Raw genomic sequence first — 23,889 nt, 5'->3', positions numbered from 1 at the left:
ATCTGCAGTCAGTCAGTGTAGCACTGTTTTTAACTGAGCTGCGTCATCACATTTATTTAGGACTCATATGCGTTTATTCAATGCGCTGAAGTCATTTCACACGTCCCAGCTACGATTAAAAATGACGACATATGTATGTTCGCCTACATCTGTTCTCGCCCCCCCCCCCCCCCCCCCCCCCCCCCCCCCCGCGATTCCTTTCTGCATCTTACATGCAGTTGTTTGTCCCAGATGTGGTGTGAGAGGGATACGCCTTAAATAGGGAGTATTCAACCCTTTTTTAGTGGAAAAAAAGCACGTTTTTGCATGGGTTTTATTCAGTCTAGTCTACTCAGTAGCAATCTATCTGGTCCCTACTTCTCTCAAGGACTCTGTCACAGTGTCATATCTAGTCCTTCTCTCAAACGAACGTTAGTATCAATCATCTACAGTCCTTATTTTTCTCAATCACTGTTAAAGTGTCATGCATCTACAGTACTTCATTCAATCACTGTTAGTGTCATGTACCTACATTACTTCATTCAAACACTGTAACAGTGTCATGTATCTAAAGTACTTCATTCAAATTCTGTTAGATCATTTATCTACAGTACTTCTCTCTAACTCCCAGTTTCATATATCTATTCCTTTCTCTCAAACCCTCTGTTACAGTTGATATATCTAGTTCTTCTCTGAAATGCTCTGTTAGTGTCATATATCTAATCCTTCTCTCAAACACTGTTAGTGTCATATCCAATCCATACATCTCTGCAACGCTGTTAGTGTCATATTTCTAGTCCTTGCTTTTCTCAATCACTGTTACAGTGTCTAGTCCTTATTTCTCTCAAACACTGTTAGTGTCATATATCTAAACCTTCTCTCAAACACTCCGTTACAGTATCATGCATCAGTGGAAATTATTGAATGACTTTTGGACTTAGTCAATGAATGACTTGATGACTTAAGCATCATATATGCCTATCGATGTTACGACCAACAGACATTTTTCAAGTCCAGCTTTACAGTAGCTTATGATTTCATATGATTGGTCTATGCTGGTAGTGGGGATTTGAAGAAGTAGAGCTGTATTGTCACAAAGTGTAGTTCAGACACACTTATATTGTAGGAGCAGGTATATATCAAACACAGGACCACTTCAGTTGAGTATATGGCATAGTTTTACTTTCACATTTTTCAGTACAGAGTAAATCTTAAATCTAACACAGGTATTTGACAGGATTTAACACCGATACACGGGGCTGCATTAGCTAGCGGATACTGCATAGACCCACACGCACGCAAACACACTCACAAATGACTATATATTTCCACTACGATGGTCAACTTCCTGTGAGTGGCGTGTATAGCGACGCAGGACACGATACCTGTTAAACTAATATGAGTTTGTATCATAAATGTCATTTTTGGGGTTCACACACACACACACACACACACACACACACACACACACACACACAAATTGGGTGCCGGTGTGTGTTTATGCAAGAAGGGTAGGGAAGGGTGAGTTTAATTCAGTCATCAACCTTTCTGAAATGTGTACTAACAAAATAAGATCAAGTGCCATTGGATACAGCCTACCAAGATTGTTGGAGTAAAAAATTTAATTAATTACGAAGCAAATCACAATCACCTCCCGAGTACTCTGTGTGTGTGTGAGTGTTGGAGCACAGCAGGGCCTCTGCACATTGAGACCATATATGGGGATTGATAATGCGTCCTCTCCTAATTAAAACGTGCTCGTCTACCACCACTGCTGGCCTAGTCCTGCTGCGCTGCTCAGTCTAAAACGTGTCACTCCATCACACGTCAAAAAGGGCAGTCTCAAATTCATAGCGCTAACCTCCAACGGAAAAACAAAATAAAAATGAGGGACAGCCAGAAGCATTTACCTGGACGAATGTCACACCTGGGGACGGTTAAAAAGAACAGCAAACCCAGCTGAAAGCCAAACTAGCTCTGACATGACACCACCCTGGCGTTTCTGTTTTAACACTGTAAAGCCAACCAGCTGTAGCCTGCTATGACCACGCAGGCTGGCTCGCTCACTCCTACTCAACGCACGCCCGTGTTCTCTATTCGGTGGCCCGTCTTAAGCTCCAGAACGGGACCTCGCCCGCTACTTGCCTTATTTTTTTTCCCATGACATAAACACAAGCCTGAAAAAGGAATGTACTAGAATGCAAAAAGATCAATGCACACAAACTGTCGAGACACAAACGCATCACAGGAACACGTCAATAAGTCCACTAGGAAGAAACAAAAAAACAAAAACACAAAGCAGTAAAACAAAAACAGACAAGTTGATCAAAACTACAAAAGACAACCAAAAAAAAAAAAGCATACTTAATTACATGATTTATATTTTTCATAAACACGAGCAGAATCATGACTTTTCTATATTATCTATATATGCCCGAATGGAAGCGAGGGGAGGGAGGGTTTTGGGGGCAGGGGAGGGCTCTCCAGGGCAAGGTGGAGTTAAAGTGTATGCCAAGGATTAGAAGGAAGGTAAGGTCTCCGGAAGACGCCTAGAAAGTGCACTGGCCATTTCCACTGGAATTGAGTAGGCGGAGTTCAGGAGACGGGGAATGACGGGAAATGACGGGGACATTGAAGGAATAACCCTGCTGGAAATGTTAGTGATGGCGGTGAGGACGAGGGAGGGCAGGGGATATGATTGCAGAGCTTAGTTCAGACCCCTGAGGTCGGACTTTTATTAGTGTGGTTCTCACTCGACCCACGCCCCTCGACCCTGCACCGTGAGCCAGCATGAACAAAACAAGAACATCAAGCCCATGAAAAGTGAGTGTCTGCCCGTTTGAAATGATCCAGAATCCCACATAGAAAGCAGCCGAGGATGTGCGCCTACCACAGATACACCGTCTCCCACACGCCTTATTTTGCTAGCAAGCATAGCTTGTAATGTCCACTCAGTACCAGCAGTCATCACCACTACAGGAAGTGAAGGGGCGGGACAGGGTGGCTGGGAGAGGGACAGGTGTGACGGAACTAACCTGGGGCACGCTAGCATGACTCTGGACACACACACACACACACACACACACACACACACACACACTAAGCAGAACTGGAATCATACCGGGTGACAATAGCAATGACAATAACATGGCTGACCGCGCACACGGCAGCAGCTGCTTCTTTTTTTAAACTTTTTTTTTTTGTTTTTGTACTTGTTATTCTTCCCTTATTGGTCGGTTACACCTTTTTACTTCCTTGTTTACTTGGAAACTCTATGATGGAGTCGGACAGTGGGGGGGGGGAGGGGTCGTTCGGGGTTATGGGGAACGGGGGGGGGGGGGGGGGGCTGGGAGGGACTTCATCTTCCTCCCCCTCAGTGCGCGCTCAGAACTGTTCAGCCAGCAGGTCGCACAGCCGCTTGGAAACCGTGTCCTTACTGCTGCGGAGCGTCAGCCGGTACATCTGGGGAGGGAGAAGACACAGCAGGCATAAAGAGAGCTGCTGGGGGCGGGGTGCGGGGGTGTCATGGCAGGGGGGAGGGCGGACGCCACTGAATGGGAGTCGCTGTGTCTTTGCCGACTTGCGGTGGCCAATGGGATGCAGAAGGCACAGCGAAGGCTACAGGGAGACAACTACCACACTGGGCAGAAAGGGGGCCGGATACATGTGTCTCTTGACATGTAATGAGGGCGTAATAACACACAGAGTGGAGGAGCGGGAGGAAGAACACGATGTAAAAACAGACAATTACAGAGACAGGGGAATGAAAGAGATAGTGCAGGGAGGCCGGGGAGACCGTTTTCAATTTCTTGCCCAATAAATTGACCATTGAGAGAACATACGTTGTAGAACATTAAGAGAGTGTTATAGGGTACTGAATGGATATAATGAAAGACAATACCGTTGAATAACAAAAAGACACCCTTTGTCTATATATCCATTAAGCACGTGAATGATCAGTTGATTAAAAAAAAAGGCCAGTGTCCATTTCAAGGGGCTGTAAACACTTTAAATAAAGCGGACATCTCAACAGGATCTCTGCTTCAATCAATTTTCCAGGTGAATTACCACCGTGAGCAGTATGGTGATGGGGCCTAGTAGGTCATTACTTCCACATCCTCGCACAGGCTGGTTTGGCTCAAAGCAGGCCATTGGAGGGAACTTTACTAAACTGACTGAAAGCGGTTGGGTTTCAGATCAGGTTGAACCCCTCTCTACAAGACACACACAAATCAATCTAACTTCTTACATGTTTATATACATTTATATACATATACACATCCAACAGAGGTTCTTTGGGGTGGGAGGTGGACTATGCAGAAGAGTTTGAAAGAGCAGACTGAATTATAGTACAAAGTGATCACCAACGAAGAGACCAATATTGTAGACTCTGGAGTTTTAAGTAAAAAAAAAAAAAAAAAAATTTGATTGCATAAGAGAAGGGGTGGGGTGAGTGAGAGAGCAAGAGAGAGAGAGAGTTACCTGGACGCCAGGCTTGAGTTGCAGCAGCAAACATACGCGCACGCACACACACACACACACGCACACAAACACACAAAAAGAATCACACGGACAGCTGTGAGTGATGTCGTGTGGGCGGCGACACACACATCGCACAAGGGCACACATCGACTGGGTCTGCTGTGTGTACATAAGGGTAATGTTAGTGTGTCTGAGTGCGTGTGTGCGTGGGCGTGTGCGTCCTTACCTGGGCCTGCGCGTTGGGCTCCAGGCGCAGCAGGACGCCCACCTGCTGGGACTTGGTCTGGATGACCCCGGCGCACACGTAGTTCTCCGGGTTGGGGTCCACGTTCTCCAGGAGGGCCGTGCCCAGACCCAGCAGCTGAAACACACACACACACACACACACACACACACACACAGAGAGACACACACGGAAACATGAGCACACACAGGGTGGGTGCAGTGCTGCTCTGGGCGCCCGTGTGTGTTCCTGTGTGTACCTTAGCCTTGAGTACTTCTGTATCCATGCCGTGGTTGGCCTTGAAGATCTTCTGTGCTTCCTGCTGCGGCCTGAGAAGATCAATGCAATGCAACGCGTCATTATTTTAGTATTAGTTACAAAAAAACCCATTTCAGAAAACAATGACCTTGAATCGATTCTAAGTAGTGAATTTCTTTGTTTGAGGACTGAAATTGAATTTTGATAAGGCCACCGTGTCATTAGTTGACTGGCTTCTTGCGTTGTCACTAAGTTCCAGCTGCTCAGTCGACCCCTCACTCCTTCAACACCTTGCCTTCCTCAGACATTACCCCTTTCGCTTTCCTTTATCAATGCTTTGAATTGATTGAGTCAATCAATTCAAAGCATCGATAAGGAAAGCGGACTAATCTTTTCGACTGGTAAGGAGTAGTCCCCCCCTTGACCGTTAGTTTCTTTTCCAGACGTTTCCGTATAAGAACAGTACACCCAATGTGTCTCTGAAGAGGTAATCGCTGATCATACCAATACTACCTAATCAAAATACTTTGCCGTCAAGCGACCGTACTTACTGGCTGAGCTGTTTCCAGCGCTGAAAGAAGTCCGTCGCGGCCATCTCGGTGGGCTGGAAGAACTTGTTGATGGTGACGGGCAGCTTGAGGGTGATGTTCTGCAGAGCTCCCCCGTACCTAGATAGATGGGGCGCACGTGTTAGACGTCAAACCCATCCACCTTTCACTCACCATTTTCACTGGAGGGTCAGAGAACTGCAAATAAAAGCACTGTTCAGAGTTCACCTAGACTCTGCATAGCAACCCCGTCCCACCCATCCTACTTGTTGCATGTTGTACGTCCTGGCACTTAATGTCTGACTTATTGTAGGTCGTATTTAGTTATGGTACTTAGTTATGTAGCATCTTACCCTAGCTGTCTTTTTTGTACACGGGAATGGGTTTACCTAACAGTTGTTAGTGTTTTGCATTCGGTGCAAAGCACTAACAATTGTTAGGTTAACTTGTTTTTTCAATTTCTTATGACAAATGTACGTATTGTAAGACGCTTTGCATAAAGCTTCTGCTAAATGTCCTAAATGTAAACGTAAATACGAAAACAATAAAACAAAGTACATATCATGCGTTGATTGCGTGTTTCCATTCGGTCGAACAGATGGATGTTAACATGTCCCAGGTTCCTTTTCATTGCTGTCGTTTTGGAATGGAGCCGTGTCACCTGAACTTGATGTTGAGCAGCGGTGCCTCTGAGAAGTCGGTGATGCACTCAATGTTGAGCACCTGCTGCACCTGCGCTCCTCCCTCCACAAGGGGCTCCACCGGCTTGGTCTGAACGTTGAGCTGTGAGCCACGCATGTCAAGGAGAACCACAGAAGACACAGACAACACGCAACACCATGGGATCTAGGAGGCCTCCGCCCTTTTAAACATACTAGGAATGAGTATGTTTGGTTAATGAAAGGAACACTTTTGCAGCCCATCTCAACCATTTGATTAAAAACAATAAATTGACCTGTGGTCTTGCTTTTCAACATTACAATCTTTTTTTATTGCAAGTGCAGCGGAAATACCCCCAGGAATGAACTCAGAAACTGACAAACATAGTGGGTTTAACGCAGCCAGCAGTATTTATCGACTTGCAGGGGCATGATGTTAACCTGCTGGGAGTGTATGCAGTAGGAAGTAGGAATAATCTGGGAGTCCTGAGCACAGGGAGTAGTGTAAGGATATGAGACTGCAGCTCCCCCGGGCAGCTGACTGTGGTGCTGAAGCTGGCAAACTGCACGGACGTCTTGTTGCCATAGAACAAGTACATTCTCCCTGGAGGACGGACACACACGGACACACACACACATACGTTAGAGAGCATCAATGCTGCATAAAAAGACGCTACACCGTGATTTAATTCCAGGTCATCCCCTGGGTAATGGTCACATCACTGTCTCCCAAATCGGAGGGAAAAACAATGCTGCTCATTGAGGATGTTCTAGAGGCACGCGGTGCTTCCCACGCTGAACCAGGGGCGCTCACCCAGATTCTGACGGTACTCCGACTTGATCCCGATCTGCAGCAGCTGGTTCTCAAACAGCACGCCGTTGTTCTTGCACACAAACCTGAGGTGGCGCGGAGGGGAACACAATGAGGAGGTCAGGGAGACTGGGAGAGAGCGGGGGGGGGAGGGGAAGGGTCTATTTCAATGGAGAGTCAGGACAGCTGCTCCGGGCTTGTCTTGAGAACAGAGCTGCCATTTTATTAAAAATGAGTAAGAAGGCCGGATGAGCGGGATATGACGTAAGGAAATAAACAACCTCTCGCTGCAGGGAGCAAATAACGTAGACGGGGATTAAGGTAGGCTTAGGCTGCGGTTAAGATGCCACCGAAACACCAGACATGGCGTAGATTAGCGTGGGTGGAAGGGCGAAATGAGGTGGAGGGCTGGGGGGGGAGGTAGCGAGCCTTACTTGTTCAGAAGCTCGTCCGCCTCGGGCAGAGGAGGAGCAAGGTCCTCAGAAGCCGCAGAAGGGGGGACAGAGCTGGGGTTTTCAGGGGACGAGAGACAGTGCAGCCCAGGGGAGTCGGTTGGAGAGAGAGAGAGAGAGAGAGAGAGAGAGAGAGAGAGAGAGAGAGAGAGAGAGAGAGAGAGAGAGAGAGAGAGAGAGAGAGAGAGAGAGAGAGAGAGAGAGAGAGAGAGAGAGAGAGAGAGAGAGAGAGAGAGAGAGAGAGAGAGAGAGAGAGAGAGAGAGAGAGAGAGAAGGTGGAGGTAAGGTGGAGAGGGGAGCAAGCCATGGAACCCAGACCAGGACCAGAAGAGCATGATGGAGAGTTTTTAAGAGACAGTTAGAAAAAGAAGAGAGGGGGGACAAAATGCAGAAATGGTTAGTGAAAGCATCAAGGTCAAGTTTGTATTGAAATGAGAGCTTTCATCTGAATGCAAATGAGAAGTGTGTTGCAGGCTCAAGAGACCGCGTAGACAAAAACAACAACTCCTGTGTTGTAACTAAGTCCGATAATATGTGGTTGCCTAAAGTGACATGGTGCTTTACTACTGGCCCCTTACTCCGAGTCACCAGGAGCCTCAACCAATAGGGTGTCAGAGGTCTCCGTGGGCTGTTCCAGATCTCTGCCAATGTCCAATCACGATGAAAGGACAAGGGACAGATGCACAAGCAGACACACAGATACAAAGATATATACATTTATGCAACACACACACACACACACACACACACAGAAGTGGAGAGAGGGAAGGAGGAGAAAAAAAGAACGAGAAAAAAAGACAGTCACATAGATAGCAGAGATATAAAAACGAAGAGAACAAGATTAGACACACAGAGAAACACGCAGAGCGAAAAACAGACAAGACACAGAAGACCCGGCACATCCGTCTCACACGCTAAACCCCCGCTCTCCATTGGACGAACCATGTCACAGGTTAAGATCACGTCGATGTCACCACAAACCATGGCTCATTAATAAAGCGGACTTAAAGGGCACTACACAGGTACATTGGGGAGTCCTCCACACCTGCGATCCAGAACTACACACTGAATATCAACCATTGTACACAGACAAATGCAGCTCATTAAAAAAGAAAGTCGAAGTGTGGCTTTGCCTTGCTGTGCAGACTCAATTAAAGTTCACACATTATACCACCAGGTGTGAGTCCCATCACAAGTGGGCGTGTCCACCTAGATGTGTGCTGGATAGATCAGTCTACCAGCCTACCCAGTGGACTGTAGCAAACGTTGCTCATCTATCCGTCATACTTCTAGGTGGACACGCCCGCTTGTGATGGCCGGTTTCCAAAACGGCTCGTAACGGCCAATCACACTCACACCTGCGGGTATAATACTTCACCTTTGAGTTTAGTTGGCATCATATTTTGGCCGACGCCTAACCATAAAGGGATAATACTCCAGCACAGCGGCCCGTTCGCAGGTGACCCTTCTTCTTCAGCCGAGCCGCGGGGAGCTCACCTGAGGAAGCCGTCGTCGCTCACCGCAGCGGAAGGGGCGCCGGCCCCGGACTCAGAGAACACATCGACCAATAGGCTGCCGGCGCTCGGGGGGGCAGCGCTAACCGGGGCAGCGGAGCGCAGACCCAGGAGGTCGGCAGACGGGGACGGGGTGGACTGGAACAGAGCGAGGGGAGGTGGGAGAGCAGCTAAGCGGCCATTCATATTAATTAGGGCTGAATGATTCATCTACTTCAAACCGAGATCGCAATGAAATAGAACGCGATTTGAAAATCGCAACGGCTGCAATCTTGGTATTGACTGGAGATCAGCAAGATTCTTTTTTTTTTTTTCTTTTATAATTCAATGGTTGAATAAAGATGATATAATATCAATTCATGCCTCAATTCATCTCAACACATAGGCCTGGCCTAAAGGAAAGAGCAGTTTATATGTTGACTGCTTCCAATGTTACGGTGGTCATACTCTAGAAGGATTTATTGCTTGTTTAGTGAATAATACAGATAATACAATAACAGAAAATCACAATATTGGTAGGAACAATCGTAATTGGATTATTTCCCCAAATCGTTGGGGAAATCAGCCCTAATATTAATGCGTTAAAAAGGGGCATGGTCATCTTGTTACCCTGAACAAAGTGTGGTTGGGACCACACGTGGGTCGCTTGATATGCATGTACGGATCATGAGGGATATATTTTTGGCTTCTTTGACCAAAAAATATATACAATAGGGGTGATATTAGGCCACCAGGTGTGAGTATGAAAAGCCACATCTAGGTGGACACTCCCACAGTAAAGGCTTGTACATCACACTCACACCTGGTGACATAATATCAACCCTTTAAAAGAAAAAGGTTTGGAAGGTCTTGTCAGGTCATGAACAAAATGATGACACACCACCGGGTTCATGTTGATTACGCTAAAACCAGTTAACCCTTTGTTTTAGCCCATTTATTTGACTGAAACTAGGGACCACGGGTCCCTCTTTGGGGTCATCTGAACCAAAGCAATGCTTCTACTTACGGCGTTGGAGGCCGACATGGCAGAATCAGGCCCCCTCTCTCCCCCTCCGTTCAGCTCCCCTCCCTCCCGCTTCCCGTCCTCCAGCTCGGACACGGGCACCACCCCCGGGCCCTTCTTCTTCTTCAGCTTGGCCAGGATGGAGGACTCCCTCTCTGGGAAGGGCGGCATCTCCTCCAGCACTGTGGCCTGAAACACCGGGGGACACAAGGGGGACGGTTCAGCACCGAGGATCCCCGGTCCCCAATCCTGTCCCTACCCCCTTAACACACACTGACTGCCTACTGCTATGAGTACACTACTCCGTTGCGCCCCAATGTGTAGGGTGCCTCAAATCAAAGGCAGGTCTGGTGGCAGTGCAGATGGTGCCGTCCAGATGGCTGTACAAACAAGAGTGGATGCAGATTGCTCCGAGGAGGTAGGATATACCAGAATGCATTTTTCATTTGAACAGATGGCCACCAACATAAAGAGAAGAAATGTACCGAGTGTTTACTCGTTTGGAAGTTTAATTACTTAAAAAGGGATCATTCAGCCCTTTTAAGTCATGTTTCATTTTAACCCTCGGGCACCGTTTTCAGCTTCTTTGAAGGGCGGCTATATCAAGGGGGTGCTCTTAACAGAGCGGAGTGCATCGGAACAGGGCTTCAGTCCAGAGAAACCAATACCGAGACAGCAGGGCTTAATGGACTGTCTTCTTTGCGATCCTGAAGGTGGTCTAGTGTCAACTAAAGGCTTAGTTATGGTTCCAAGTCGACGCATCGCAAGTGGGTTTACGGACCCATTACATTCTTGCGGACCCTCCTTTCGTCCACCGCAAGGGCGTGACTTGCGCCTCCCAAAAACGGTAACCTTAGGTCGAGGTGACACAGCAGCAAGGGCTGTGATTGGTCCGCTCAATAAAACCCGACGCAGAACCAAAAACAGGTTCACCGCTGTGAAGAATCGTCTGTGTGGCCATGGAACCGTAACTGAGCCTTTAGTGTACCTGGGGGGTAGACTTCCCCCCCGATCCCATCGTTGGAGTGCACTGACCAAGACGTCGGTGCTGGCGATGGAGGACAGCTTGAGGTACTCGACGGCGCGCTGCTGGAGCTCCACGTCCGAGTTGCGGATCTGGCTGTCGGAGCGCAGCACCTCCTGGATGGTGGCCTTGGTCTCGGGGAACAGGTTGATGAACTTGATGTAGGCGGACAGCAGCAGGGCCCGCGTGGGCACCGAGCACAGGTGGAACTTGGAGTGGAGGAGGTTGAACTGGACCAGCGGGCTGGAGGGACGGGGGAACGAGGGGAGGGAGAGGGTGGGGAAATGAGGCCAAGCACCTCCTGCTCATGCAGGTGGAAAATCTAAACATTAACGAGGGTCACAGTGTTCCATAAAGTTGGACGTTTTTACCATGCAAGAGCAGTTTTCACACTATAAAAGATGTGCATGTCGTAAAAAAAACTAAATGGATATAAAGTCTGCCATCATCAACCTGACTGACTAGCCGATGGCCAGTGTTCTGATGTGAGCGCGAGGGGGGGGGGGCCAAATTACCTTGAGCGGGGGTCTCCAGCAATGAGATTACCAAACTCTCCCAGGATGTAGCCTCCCACCTTCACCATGTTCTCGTGGCAGGCAGGGGCCTGCAGGGCCTAAAGCAAGGAGGTTGTTGCAAGGGTTAGCAAATGCAAACTGATGGGACATCCTATTAATGTGCGATCAATCGGAAAGTATTAAGTGTTAATTGGGAGGCTCCCTCGAACCTGGTCTTGACCTTTCCCATGTGATCAATACGAGTATTAGGTATTAATTGTAAGGCTCCTTTGAACCCAGTCTTAATGAGACAACTCCCATGTGATCAATAGGAGTATTATGTATTCATTGTGAGGCTCCTTTGAACCCGGTCTTGGATCTCCCATTTGATCCATAGTGTGAACACTATGAGGTGTTAACTGTGAGTCTACCTCGAACACGGTCTTGGCGGCGTAGCCCTGCACGTCGTCGCGGTTGATGACGATCTGGATGACGCGGTACCACACCTCCTCGCTGACGTAGTCCCCAGCGATACGGATGAGGTTGAGGATGGTGTCCACGTACCATGAGTAGTCCACCGCATACTTCTCCGCCAGGATGGCTACCTTCAGCACCTGGGGTGGGTGGGGTTCGTTCATTAGAAAGGCCATAGCCATCCGTCAGCTATTAGTGAGGGCAATGCTCTGTGAGAATATCTGTTTCTGGTTGACTGCCTCTGCATTTGCTTGAGACAGTTCCAATTTTAGACAGCTCCCTGCTCGTTTCTGAATACCAGGACATCTCTTCCACGATTAGTTCAGGGAATCCATGCCTGTCAATCACAGGTGCGTGAATGCAACAGTCACCCGCTCGTCAATTGCAGAGAAACTCGGGTTGGAAGCAGAGAGGGAGAGGATGTTTTAATGGGTTGAGTTTGAAATGTTGACCTAGTCTGCTATTTTCTGCTCTTTCTCTTGCATCTGCCCTACAGCCCCTTTAAGTACAATGACTTTTTTTTGCCAGGCGGTGGGTGTGTTTACCATCTCCTCGCGGATGGAGTAGTCGGCGGTCTCCAGGTAGCTGAGCATCTCGGCCACGATCTGCTTGGCGTTGCTGCGGTCGCACATGGCGTAGAGCAGGTCCGCCGCCCTCTGACGCACACTCACGTCCCTCTCCGTCTGCTCGGGGGGGGGGACGGGGGGATGGAAGAATTAACACCAAGAAGAACAGTATAGCACTTGGCAATTTCTTTTACATCAATTCTTTAGCTGAAAAAAATTAAAGACTCTTTTTCGCCAGCATATCAGAGTTTCAACAGTATGAAGATGTTATCAAATATACGTCTTATAAATCTTGCGGTGGGTCGCATTCCCACGATCTTTCCCTGCCATTGTCAATCTTTTGCCTCTCTAAAATCCCCTAGTACAGCGAGTGGCACATTTCCTGTACCACTGAAACACAATACAAACCTCAATAACATGATGTATGATGAGTTGAGCCTTATTTTTAAAAACATCCCTTTTAAATGCAATTTTTACCTAATAAAAACCAGACAACATGAACTAAAGTATCTGTACGCGTGGACCGACCTTGAGCGCGTTGATGACGGTCTCGATGTGGGTCTTGACGGCTTCGTGGGAGAACTCGGAGCTGGCCAGGGTGCACATGCTCTCCAGGGCCAGGTAGCGCAGGTTGGTCTCGCGGTGCTGCAGGAATTGACCCAGCTGGTTGCAAGCACGCACCAGCAGGTTGGGCTCGCTGAGGGGGGGACCCACACGTTAGTCCAGTGTTCTCCACAACTCCCACCCCCATGACCCTCCTAAGAACACCCCTCGTTACACACTTATTGTATGTTGTACGCCCTAGCGTCATGTAGCATCTATGCCTAGGTATCTTTTTTGCATACAGGGAATGGATCAACCATTCCCCTTCAATGGCAAATTGTAGAAGGAGAGGTTTACTGCCATTTAATTTCACTCTATTGATCAGAAACGTATTCTGATATTAAATATTGATCAGAAACAAATATCCTATTCAGAATTAACATCAGAATTGATATTGGTGAGCCCTATGGAAGCCTTGTTCTAGTAAACACCAGAAATGCGTATTTTGATGTCTGGTTCGGCCTCCCTGTTCCCCAAATGAGTATCCAACAGGAGGTCCCCCACCTGTCGTAGTGGATGATGAGGGAGATGGCCTCGAAGAGGATGGCGTTCTTGGCGTTGGAGTGCTGCACCTTCTTGGACTTGGGCGGCTCCTGGGCCTTGTTCAGGATGGTCTCCAGACACTCCACCAGCCGGCCCTTGACGGCGCCATCCTCTGGCGGGGGGTAGCACTGCAGCAGGCGCAGCAGCTTGCAGGACAGCCACGGCGCCGGGACAAAGTAGTAGGTGTAGTCCTGGAGGTCCGTGGAGGCCGACGACACGATCTGCAGGAGGGGACGGATGAGGAAAAGGTGGAGAAAAACAATCTGAACTGTGCTAACATCAATCCGTTTGTCTTCAAGCTAGGGTGGGTAATTTCTTTACTGTGATATTTGGCAAAACTGTCATAATAGCCAGTCAGCTATATGTAGGTGAAGTGCTCTGAGAATATCTGCCCATTACGTGCTCTCCCCTGCCTCTGTGTGCCGCCCCCAAAAATTGCCACAGCTCATGTACACTTTGACCAATCAGAGCGAGGCTCTGATTCTCCGTTCTTATTGGCTGTGGGACTGTCCGTTCACCTTGGCAACGACGTTGCGTCGTGCGTCCCAGCGTTTTGCACTACTACGGCGGACAACAAATGAATAGCAATGTCTTCATCAATGGCCCCTAAATTTCCCATTCCCCGGATACCAACAACTAACACCGCTAAGACGGCAAAAAAAAGAGGAAAGACACTTGTTGAAAGGACAGCTACTAAAAGGGAGGCGGAGAGAGCTTGAAATAAAACCAGAGTAAACATTGGCATGGCTTATGAGCGATGGAGAGAGTTACGTGACCAGAGAAATTTAAAATCGGACGCTGAGATGGCTACATTTCTACAGACAGGTAAGGAATAGTGTTATTTCTCCATGGTATATTGTGAAGAATATGTAAAGTGTCGGCTGGTATGGTTTTTTACTAGGCAAAGCCACGATAACCGTTACATTACGGTTCTGTAATGTAACCGTTTCAATACGGTTCCGTAGGATGTCTTGCATCTTTTCCGGTCCATTTTATATGTTAGTTATGGTCACACTAACCTGTCGGAATAACACAGAGATTGTGCTCACACGTAGCCTAGGCCTCAACTCAACTGTGGATAATGTCCAATCACGTTTGTGTAAAAGCTACTTTGACACAACTGCCGAGATAAGCACAGCGAGGGAAGTGTAGCATATGATATTCCATGTTCCATATGAAATGTACAATTACTTATTACACATTTATACTGACAATTGGCTCCCCTGATTATTTTTGTTAAAGAATGACATGAAATAAACATACCTGCTCATTTGTGATTCGTTGAATCACACGGGCCGTGTCCTCTTACCCTACCCTGTCAAGACCTCCCCGACCGCGACCTCGTCCCCTTCCTCTGTCCCTGCCCCTGCCCCTCGGCTGCCTGCCTCTAGCAGCAGGCCGTCGGCCGACCCTATATATCCCACGTCCTGTGCTGCTAGGACCTGGGACATAATCGTCCCCAGAGCCATCTGGGCTCTCTTCTTGTACACTTTTATAATGCAAAAAATAAGCGTTATTGTAGTATAATTCATCACTTCAAAACGTCAGTATATAATATTGATGACCAGGTTACTAGCTCTGGCTTATGCTAACGAATTACAGTTGCAATTAGTTTGCTATCTTGCTTGGCTGATACAGCTACTTTTCTTAGGCCTACCAGCGCAATTACAATGATTTTACGGTAACATACATGGTATGGCTGTGAGTCAGATGTTGATGCTCAATATGTACTTATGTAGTTATCAGCACTAATGTTTAATTACCTCAGAATCTGACATGGTGTTTCGTCTTCCTATCAATGTAACTGAATTCACATGAACGCGCATAACTGCCGTTCGGAGGGAGGAGCTACGGCAGGTAGAGCGTGGCAGGGAGGGACCAGAGAGAACACAACGGATCTCAACGGCTGTTTCCTCCCAAATTACCCACCCTAGCTTTAAGGCCGGGCGATGTATTGATTTTATATTGAAATAGGGGACTAGATGTCGTCTTGGGTTTTGGATATCGTAATATGGCAAGGGTTGTTTCGCTGTGGTTTTAAAGGCTGCAATACAGTAAAGCGATGCAATTTCCTGAAACAACCAGCCTGTTCTGCTATTTTCCTTTACTAACTTATTCATTGTTACTATCCACATTACTGATGATTATTCATCAAAATACTGATTGTGTAAATATGTTTTAAAAGTACCAATAGACAATTTATAATAATAATTATCAATAGTAATTTAGGCTTGATAAACACTGTTACAGTAATATAACTCGCCCAGATGCACTTTTAAGTCGGGGCTCTGCTTTCCCTCACATTCAGAAATGAGGGAAACACTTTTTCTATTAGATCAACGTTAAGATTCTCCTCAAACAATTCTCCCCAAGGGTTCTCCCCAAACCATGTAAGCCATTAGTGGCGCTGTGCTCCCATACTCCTATCCAGCCCCAGCGTGCATCATTTCATAACAGGGATGTGTGACGCAGAGTTTAGTGGTCATCGTTTACCCCCAATTCATTTCTGAAATGGTTGGATAGGTTAAAACACATGATTTAATGTAATTAATAAGCGAAAGAGCTAAGCAGCAGATTTCAGTCTCTTTTGGATCCAATCTTGGTCAGGGTCTGACTCAGTTACGGCGGAGCCTCAGTAACACAGAACGAAACCGAAAATCAAAATCGTATGATTTGTGTGGTCCATATACTACACTACAGCGCGCCCTGGCTCTGCTGGTGTGCCACCCGCTTGACATGACTCAAGCTCTGCCATAACCAAGCTGAACTCAAACCAAGAGTGGATCTGAAACCCACTGAATTTTTCCAAACAGCACTACCGTGCTATTTATGCCAGCAGGTAGAGTAGAGTGCACTGTGGCCCATTACGTCACTTTCTTGTTCTTCGATCCAAACACAGCACTCACACACAGAGCGGACCGTTTTGTAGTTTGAACCAGACCTTCCGGGGGGCGTACACGCTCACGGCTACTTCCTTTGACTCCGCCAGGCTGTCTAGCGGTTTCGAGATGATCACAGAAAGGAGGTCAAAGAGCACCAGCCTACCCTGCTGAGTCGGGAGACGGCCAAGGACACGCAGGTCTTGAACTCGTCTGGGTTCTTCTGGCTGAGGCAGGTGATGAGAGAGATGGCTGCCGTCACCACACCCTGGAGACCAGGAGAGAAAAGAGGGGTCAAAAAACATGCAGAAGACACAGCAGTACTTCCTCCAGTGTAAGCCATACCACAGCCACCTTGTGAGCCAATACCAAAGCAGTGTTGGTTGTGGCTCATAAGGTGGCTGTGGTACGGCTCTGCATTTCTGTTTGAAGGATACGTTTCAATGACATTTTGAATACCTTACACACGGCAACATGCGTTGCTTCGAAATGTACACTTAAAATAAACGAATGATTTGTTTCAACACTAAATAAATTCAATGTGTTGACATTCGCTAGTCTCAGGCCCATTCAAGAGAGACACTTAACAGATGGGACCACAAGAATCAAGAACTGACTTCCAATTAGGTTATTTAGAGTTCTCAAGGTGTGCATTAAAATACAAGAGATTATTGACTTCCTTATATCCCTTCAACTTATTTAATGGGAGTTTATTAACCCTCCTGGCTAAGTAGCAGGTGGCCAATTACTGTACACTTGCATTTCAACGCCAGTGCAGCTGAATGACGCTACGGCGCTTTAGACTTACCATTAAAACCCTGAGCTTATTAGCTGACTTTGACATGAATATCAATGCACTTTCTGATATTTTCCTGAGATGATATCTGGCAGGTGTGTAGTGGATACTATCCCCTGCGATGAATTATGTTATCTAGATTTTCATCACTGTGGGCCATCGCTTTAACTATAATTGTGTGTCTAATTTTTCAGGCTCATAGATCAGTAGTGCATGACTGAATCTTCTGCTACACACCATGTGCTGGTCGTTGAGGAGATGCACCACGCGGGAGGTCCACTCTCCCATCAGCACCAGGTCGGGGGAGGCTTTGTAGAGACGCAGTAAACACAGAGCGGCCGACTGCTTCACACTGTCCATGGTGTCCCTGTGGGAGAACCCAGAGGCACCGTGAGCACAGCCCTTGGTCAACAACGAGATGCCCCACACACACACACACGACATGGCGGCACTGTCTGGATCTCCATGGAAACCCTGTTTACACAGAGCTCATGTGAACGGGAGATCCTTGTGGCTTACTCAAGTCCCCCGCTGTATTTAGACTGTGAATTTGATATCATATAAAACCTCTTTAGCCAACACCTAAAGACATAATATCGTAATAACATTAACCATCGGGCTTCTGGAACCATACAAGAGTTTTAAATAGTAAATGGACTGCTTTATATAGCGCACTTCTAAGCAGTAGCCACTCAAGAGCTTTACAATTAATACCCAACATTCACCCATTCACTCACCGATGGCGGTGTCAGCCATGCAAGGCAACAGCCAGCTCGTCGGAAGCACTTAGGGTTAGGTGTCTCGCTCAGGGACACCTCGACCCTCAGCTAGGAGGAGCCGGGAAGTGAACCAGCAACCTTCCGGTTACAAGTCAACCTGCTCTACCTCCTGAGCCACTGCTCTACATTCAAATAGTCTGTCTACAGTGATTTGACTCATGCTCCATGCCTTAATCTCAAGCTCGAAGTTAGATTTACCAAGATTTAGCTCGGGCTGGGCCTTCCGCAGACAACTCACCCGGCCACCAGGATACGAGGGATCTCCCCAGCGAAGGCCTCGGCCATCTCCCTGCTGCCAACGTTGGCGATGCAGTGCAGAGCCAGGCACATGAAGGTGGGGTTGCGGCTGGACAGGTCATTCTTGATGGCGTTGTTGATCAGCCGGATCAGCTCACTGTTGCTGTTCACCAGCACTGAAATGAACAGGTAGCCCTGGGGGGGAACAAACAGAAAGCCAAAAAGGTCGCATCAATGCCTGGCATGTGAACATAGCCCTTTCAATGAAAACAGCCAGTGGAAGGCCAAGTGAGGACAACCGATGGACTGTGGCGGGGATGACAAATAGAGGAAGGAAATGGGAAAAGTGAAATGGTGGCAAAAGAGAGGAGGCGAAGAAGTCCTGACTGTGTATGCCAGCATGGTATTATATTAGAAATGAAAATCAATAATGCAGTCACACACACACAGAACTGTTTTGATGCGTTTCTGGTAAGAAAACCATTCCAACAAAATAGCAAGGGATTGAAGGGCATTCAGGAAAATCCTCCGCATTCCTTTTATCATTTGTTCCATTAGGATGGCGATGGCAGTACAAGGGCCAAATGTTACCAACTCAAAGGCTATTGTTGAATGCCACCAGTACATTCCTTTGCCGTTTCATTCAACTGCATATTTTCAGTCTCAAACTTCAACACCATGATAGCAACGGTCATGTGGCAGGATGTCCATATATCTCAAAAGGGAAGGGGATCATCAGATATACATGGACCTTCTTCTTTCTAGATCTTGTCGAATCACCTCAATGGGTGCAGTCCTACATTCCTCCCATTTGGTTTAAAAGTCCTGCACATCAAGTTTGAACCTCTTGACAATTTCCTTTACCTGATGAAGTCTACAATGGAAGGGGACCATTGCAGAGGATATTTTTCTGCTGTATGTCCAATTACTTTAACACTCTCAAGCCTTCTGCCGCTCTGAAAGAAATCTTAAGGTCTGTGGGTCTTGCTGGGGCTATAAAATGTGATTTGCCACACATACAATTGTCAAATGCAACCATGCATTCTTTAGATATCAAGTCAGCAAGACAGACTGGCCCAGTCATCTCTATACTAATTAAAAAGTCTAATAAACGTGATCTGTACCACTGTTTAGGAAGAATTCCAATGCAATTCTGAGGAAAGATTAAACGTATTTAACGGCTTATTTATGTAAATTCCTTCCCTATTTTGAGTTTGGCCAAAGAGAACTGCAGAGAACTGCACTTAGAGAACAAACCAGGACACTAACCCACTCCTAACCCTTATACCCTAACACTTGATAAAATGTCTTCCCAAAATAATTGACTGATGAAATGAGGGGGCCTAGGTGAGTAACACAAAACATGTCCCATAAATATTGCTGACAAGAAGGGAACTAGTACAACTATTTCCACATTCAGCTGCCATGGAGGATGTGTGGCTTTGGATTACAGTTGGGTGTGAATAAAATATGTTTGCCATATGGAAGAATTTTTTTTTTGTAAGAGGTTGTTTTCACACCTGAATTCAAAAGATTAGGTAATGAATTTGCTACTTCCTTAGATTGAAACAACGGTTAGTGTGTTCACACAGGTTAACACATGCTGTGACGCTGTTGAACGGATTTCTCGCCTATTGAGAAAAACTGGCGGGAAACTCACAATGCTTCCTTGTTGTGGACAATAATAATGGGGTAAAAAACGCTTTCTGTGGTCTTGGGTTCTTTCAGTTTCAATTCATTAATTTACTGTTTTTGTGAGTGACCAAGATCAACTACTTTGTATAGGCCTAGAAAGGGAGTGATTTAACCTCCTGATTGCACCACGTGTGACTGAGACTCATTTTTATCTAGGAAAGTTCACTCATTCCTGGCTGAATATGTTCAACATTTCCAGTTTGGGGCAAGAGTTGACATTCAACCCACAATGCATTGTTTCTTTGTTAAATTACTATATCTGATATATACTATATATACATAAAATCACGTTCACATCACAAGTGAACTGAAACAGAGTTCACTTGGAATGTTTAAATGAACGATCAAACCATCCTAAACAACCATACTGTCGCTTCAAATACTTCTGGGCTGGATTAAAAACGGACCAAACACCTCAAGCGTAAAAACAGGTGTTAGTGAGTCCAGTGTTTTCGTTTTTTGACATTCAAAATGATTACTCGCAAATTGCTTGTAATTATAGTACAAATATGACAACATAGTTGTGGCCAAACCAGTTCATTCCCTACTGAGCAATTATATAATATTCGTCATAGATTTGTATAACAACTTCCAGCCCAACTCAAGGATAGAAATAGTTTGTTAATATGTCTTGCTGACATTATCTCCACAACTTCTATGCACTCATTTGTTAACATCAATGTGTATTGTCCCTTACTTTATATACACAATACACATATCAAACAGCAGCACTATCACACATTTTCAAAATCACATAATTGGGAGCCAAATTTATATAAAATATGAATTAGCATGTAATTGGTTTTGTGTAAAAAAACCTGTAGGCATCAGTGCAATAACACCATCCTTTTGAAACAAAGGTTATCCAGCTTATCCTTTTCTAGGAACAACAAATTAACTTTCCATTGATCTTTAGTACAGTCAACAAACCAGAGTTGGGGATTCAGGGATTCAGCTCGGTGAAATGCTGCAAGAGCAGAGGCTTTTGTTTACTGTTCAAAGGGACTGCTTCAATCAGATAGAGCACTTTGACCGCAAAAAATGGGGTTGAAAACGACAACTGGGTTGCAAGAAAAAAAACTGACAGACCGACAGACCTGAGTCAATAAACGATTGGCCGGACTTATTCTTACATGATAGCCAGAAAAACGAAATACCACGTGGCAACACTTACAATTTGTTTCTCTGTGTACTTGTTGGAACTGAGAAGGTTGACAGCTTCCATGTGTCCAAAGTCGATGTCATGGCCGAGCAGGAAGATGAAGAGCAGCTTGCAGACATACTTCTTCTTGCTGTAGCCATCCAGGGCCTTGTCCCCCTTAAACTTGGAGCGAATGTTGGCCAGCTCTTTATTGATCCGCTTGATCTCGGCTTCCTTGCTTTTACCTAGGGTGAGAGGAAGGACAAGTGAGGATAGCATTTCTCTCTGTGACACACAGGAACACAGACAGCCTGGCGAGAGCTGCAGTCAGTGCCCCAGCCTACACAGTAGAAATATCCAACATCGACCAGCTTCACGCTGGTGAGACTGCAACCATCACCTAAGATTCTGGTCAAATGTTTTTTCCAAACACAAAAAAGGAAGAAATTCCAGGTTCCACCACATGGATAAAATAAGGAATGTAATCATTTTAAGTTTCAAGGCAAAAAAATAACTAAGACTAGGGCATGTTTACCTTTGGTAGTGAATAAATTTGGGAAATATGTCTGTAAAAGGCTGGCACAATGGGCCAGCAGTTAAGTGTGAATAAATTCTTAGTTGATAAGCCACCAGAGGTCCCCCCTGGGTGGCATCTGGCAATCTTAATAACTAGTCGGTCTTCCATCTGCTCCATGTTGTTTTCACTTGTCTGAAGACAAAACCCAGAAGTAGAAGGACACCCCGCCCTAATGGCCTTCTCTCAACCTACGTTTTTGGAGCAGTGCATGTAGACCGAAGCTACAGCGGTGACCTTTGTGGGCTATGCAGGTGACAGACTCACCACAGAACCAAACCTCTATTCGACACATACGTTGAATTCCAGTTCACCCTTTAGTTCTAAAACTTGAACATCAACCATCCACAACAATTAGTCAGAAACAACATATAATGCAGAAATAGAGATCCAATTATCAGTAGATCCACAATTGAATAAGTAACACCACAAACCTCTAAATAAGCAGTACATTTCTGATTATTACATAAAAAAGACACCTGCATGAAAATAAACTCAGTCCAAAACAAAAGACATGCCAATATATAACTTATCCTCTGTCCTGTTCTTTTTGCTTTATAGTGCATTGATTTGCCTCTCATCAACAGAGATATTTTGCAGTTGGAATATGAAAGATATGTAGCCAATAGAGCAGAAACTAGGTATAGAATAGTTACAGCATAGAGAAGCCTACAAATGGATGCTAGGCAATAAAAGTGAAAATACGCATCCCAGAAAAGTTATTTAATGGAAAAATTAAACGATTGACTTTGACACATCCTCCTTCAGTTGAAACAAGCATCAGATAACTGGGAATATCTATTGTAACTGACTTTGTGACCAGTTCGACTCTAGGGGGTGGCTGATAAAGAGTTATCTATAAAAACAGATATCGCATTCTTCTTTCCAATCGTCCTGACACCAGTTAGTAACCACTGCTTCGGAAGGTGACGTTTTGTCTCTCCCAATCCTAGTGTATCATTAGTTCACAACGGGGACCATACTTTGACATGGACCTTCTCAAACTGAATGCGGTAAACTGTATTTAAAATGTGTGCACTACGCCAGAAAACGAGCTTTTGATCCCCGTGGAACCCGCTCGTTACTTCGTTCACAGCACATATACCGCAAAACAAACACTTGATTACAATTCACCCACAATATTCATCAAAAGATCCATGTACTCACAATTACGGATATCGGATATGAACACGGCCAGTCCGCGCATCCCGTCTCCCTTCGACACCGCCGGCATTTTTGCAGGATTCTCTGTTCACTCCGACCTCTCTGGTGCAAATGAACTGGCGTCGGTCAGCTTTTCCGACTGCCCGTGCGTTGAAATACAAATGTTCCGCTGAACGAGAACGAAGCCCAGCAATAAACTCCGTTATAACAGCGAAACAGACCGATCAGACGCAACCGGGAACGATAACTTTGTGATTAGCTATTAAACTTGCTCTAGGCTTGCGTTGGTGACCGAAGATAGCATCGGCTAGATTAGCCCGATGGCGGTGGATCAACTAGCAGCAGGGTATCCCCGTTAACTAGCTCGTTTCCGCCGATTATGGGTAGCTATTTCATTCAATCCCTTCCGATGACAGATTGGAAGCAATACGAGCTACTGGTTATGACAGCACACGACATCCACCGTAAAAAAAATAGCTCGGGTCGAACCGCCTATGACAGAAAATTCCGCAGAAAAATAGGACCAGGAATGTGTCGTTGAAAATGTTTTCCGAAAATGTATGTTAGCTTCGATTCACTCACGGTCAAGCTAGCTAAACAGCTAGCTAGCTAGCTGGCTAGCAATATCATTCAAATGCTGGAATACATGACCAATCGAACGTAATCACTCCTCGAACTGTCGTAATTCCCCACCAACGATATGGACTAAGATTCCAGTTATATTAAACAATTTGCAAAACGTGCTAAATGAGAGCTCGTCAGTAATTGAGAGCAAGTCTTATCCGCCAGCCTCTTCTTGGTTGCCTGGACAGGGCTCGTGACAGCAGCGGGTCGACTCGACGCAGTTTAGTCTCGCGCACGCTCGTCGTTTCCTCCTGCTGGCTCCCACCCTCCGTGCAGCTCCAGAAAATAACAATCCTGATTGGTTGAAACAATATACCTCTGGAAAGTAACGTTAACTGGACATTCTCAACCAGTGAGGAGAGCAGAG

The 23,889-nt window shown here is 46.2% G+C and overlaps 1 protein-coding gene across 1 annotated transcript; it reads right to left on the bottom strand.

The window, feature by feature from the left end:
* Positions 1-1,152: 1,152 nt before the first annotated feature.
* ap2a1 (adaptor related protein complex 2 subunit alpha 1) lies at positions 1,153-23,699 on the bottom strand. Its single transcript, XM_079746760.1, has 21 exons — positions 22,902-23,699; positions 21,194-21,405; positions 18,326-18,519; positions 17,546-17,675; positions 16,679-16,780; positions 13,595-13,854; positions 13,016-13,184; positions 12,467-12,604; positions 11,879-12,061; positions 11,469-11,566; positions 10,965-11,196; positions 9,933-10,118; positions 8,910-9,064; positions 7,395-7,466; positions 6,964-7,046; positions 6,665-6,753; positions 6,152-6,276; positions 5,494-5,610; positions 4,944-5,013; positions 4,688-4,822; positions 1,153-3,441 (listed from the first exon to the last, which is right to left on the bottom strand). The coding sequence occupies exons 1-21, from the start codon at positions 22,966-22,968 to the stop codon at positions 3,364-3,366; spliced, it is 2,895 nt and encodes a 964-aa protein (XP_079602886.1). The 5' UTR covers positions 22,969-23,699; the 3' UTR covers positions 1,153-3,363.
* Positions 23,700-23,889: the final 190 nt, after the last annotated feature.

The sequence above is a fragment of the Pollachius pollachius genome (assembly GCF_949987615.1).
Source record: "Pollachius pollachius genome assembly, chromosome: 11".
NCBI lineage: Eukaryota > Metazoa > Chordata > Actinopteri > Gadiformes > Gadidae > Pollachius > Pollachius pollachius.
Note: the sequence above shows the minus strand (reverse complement) of the source record. Positions and strands in the feature narration are given on the sequence as shown.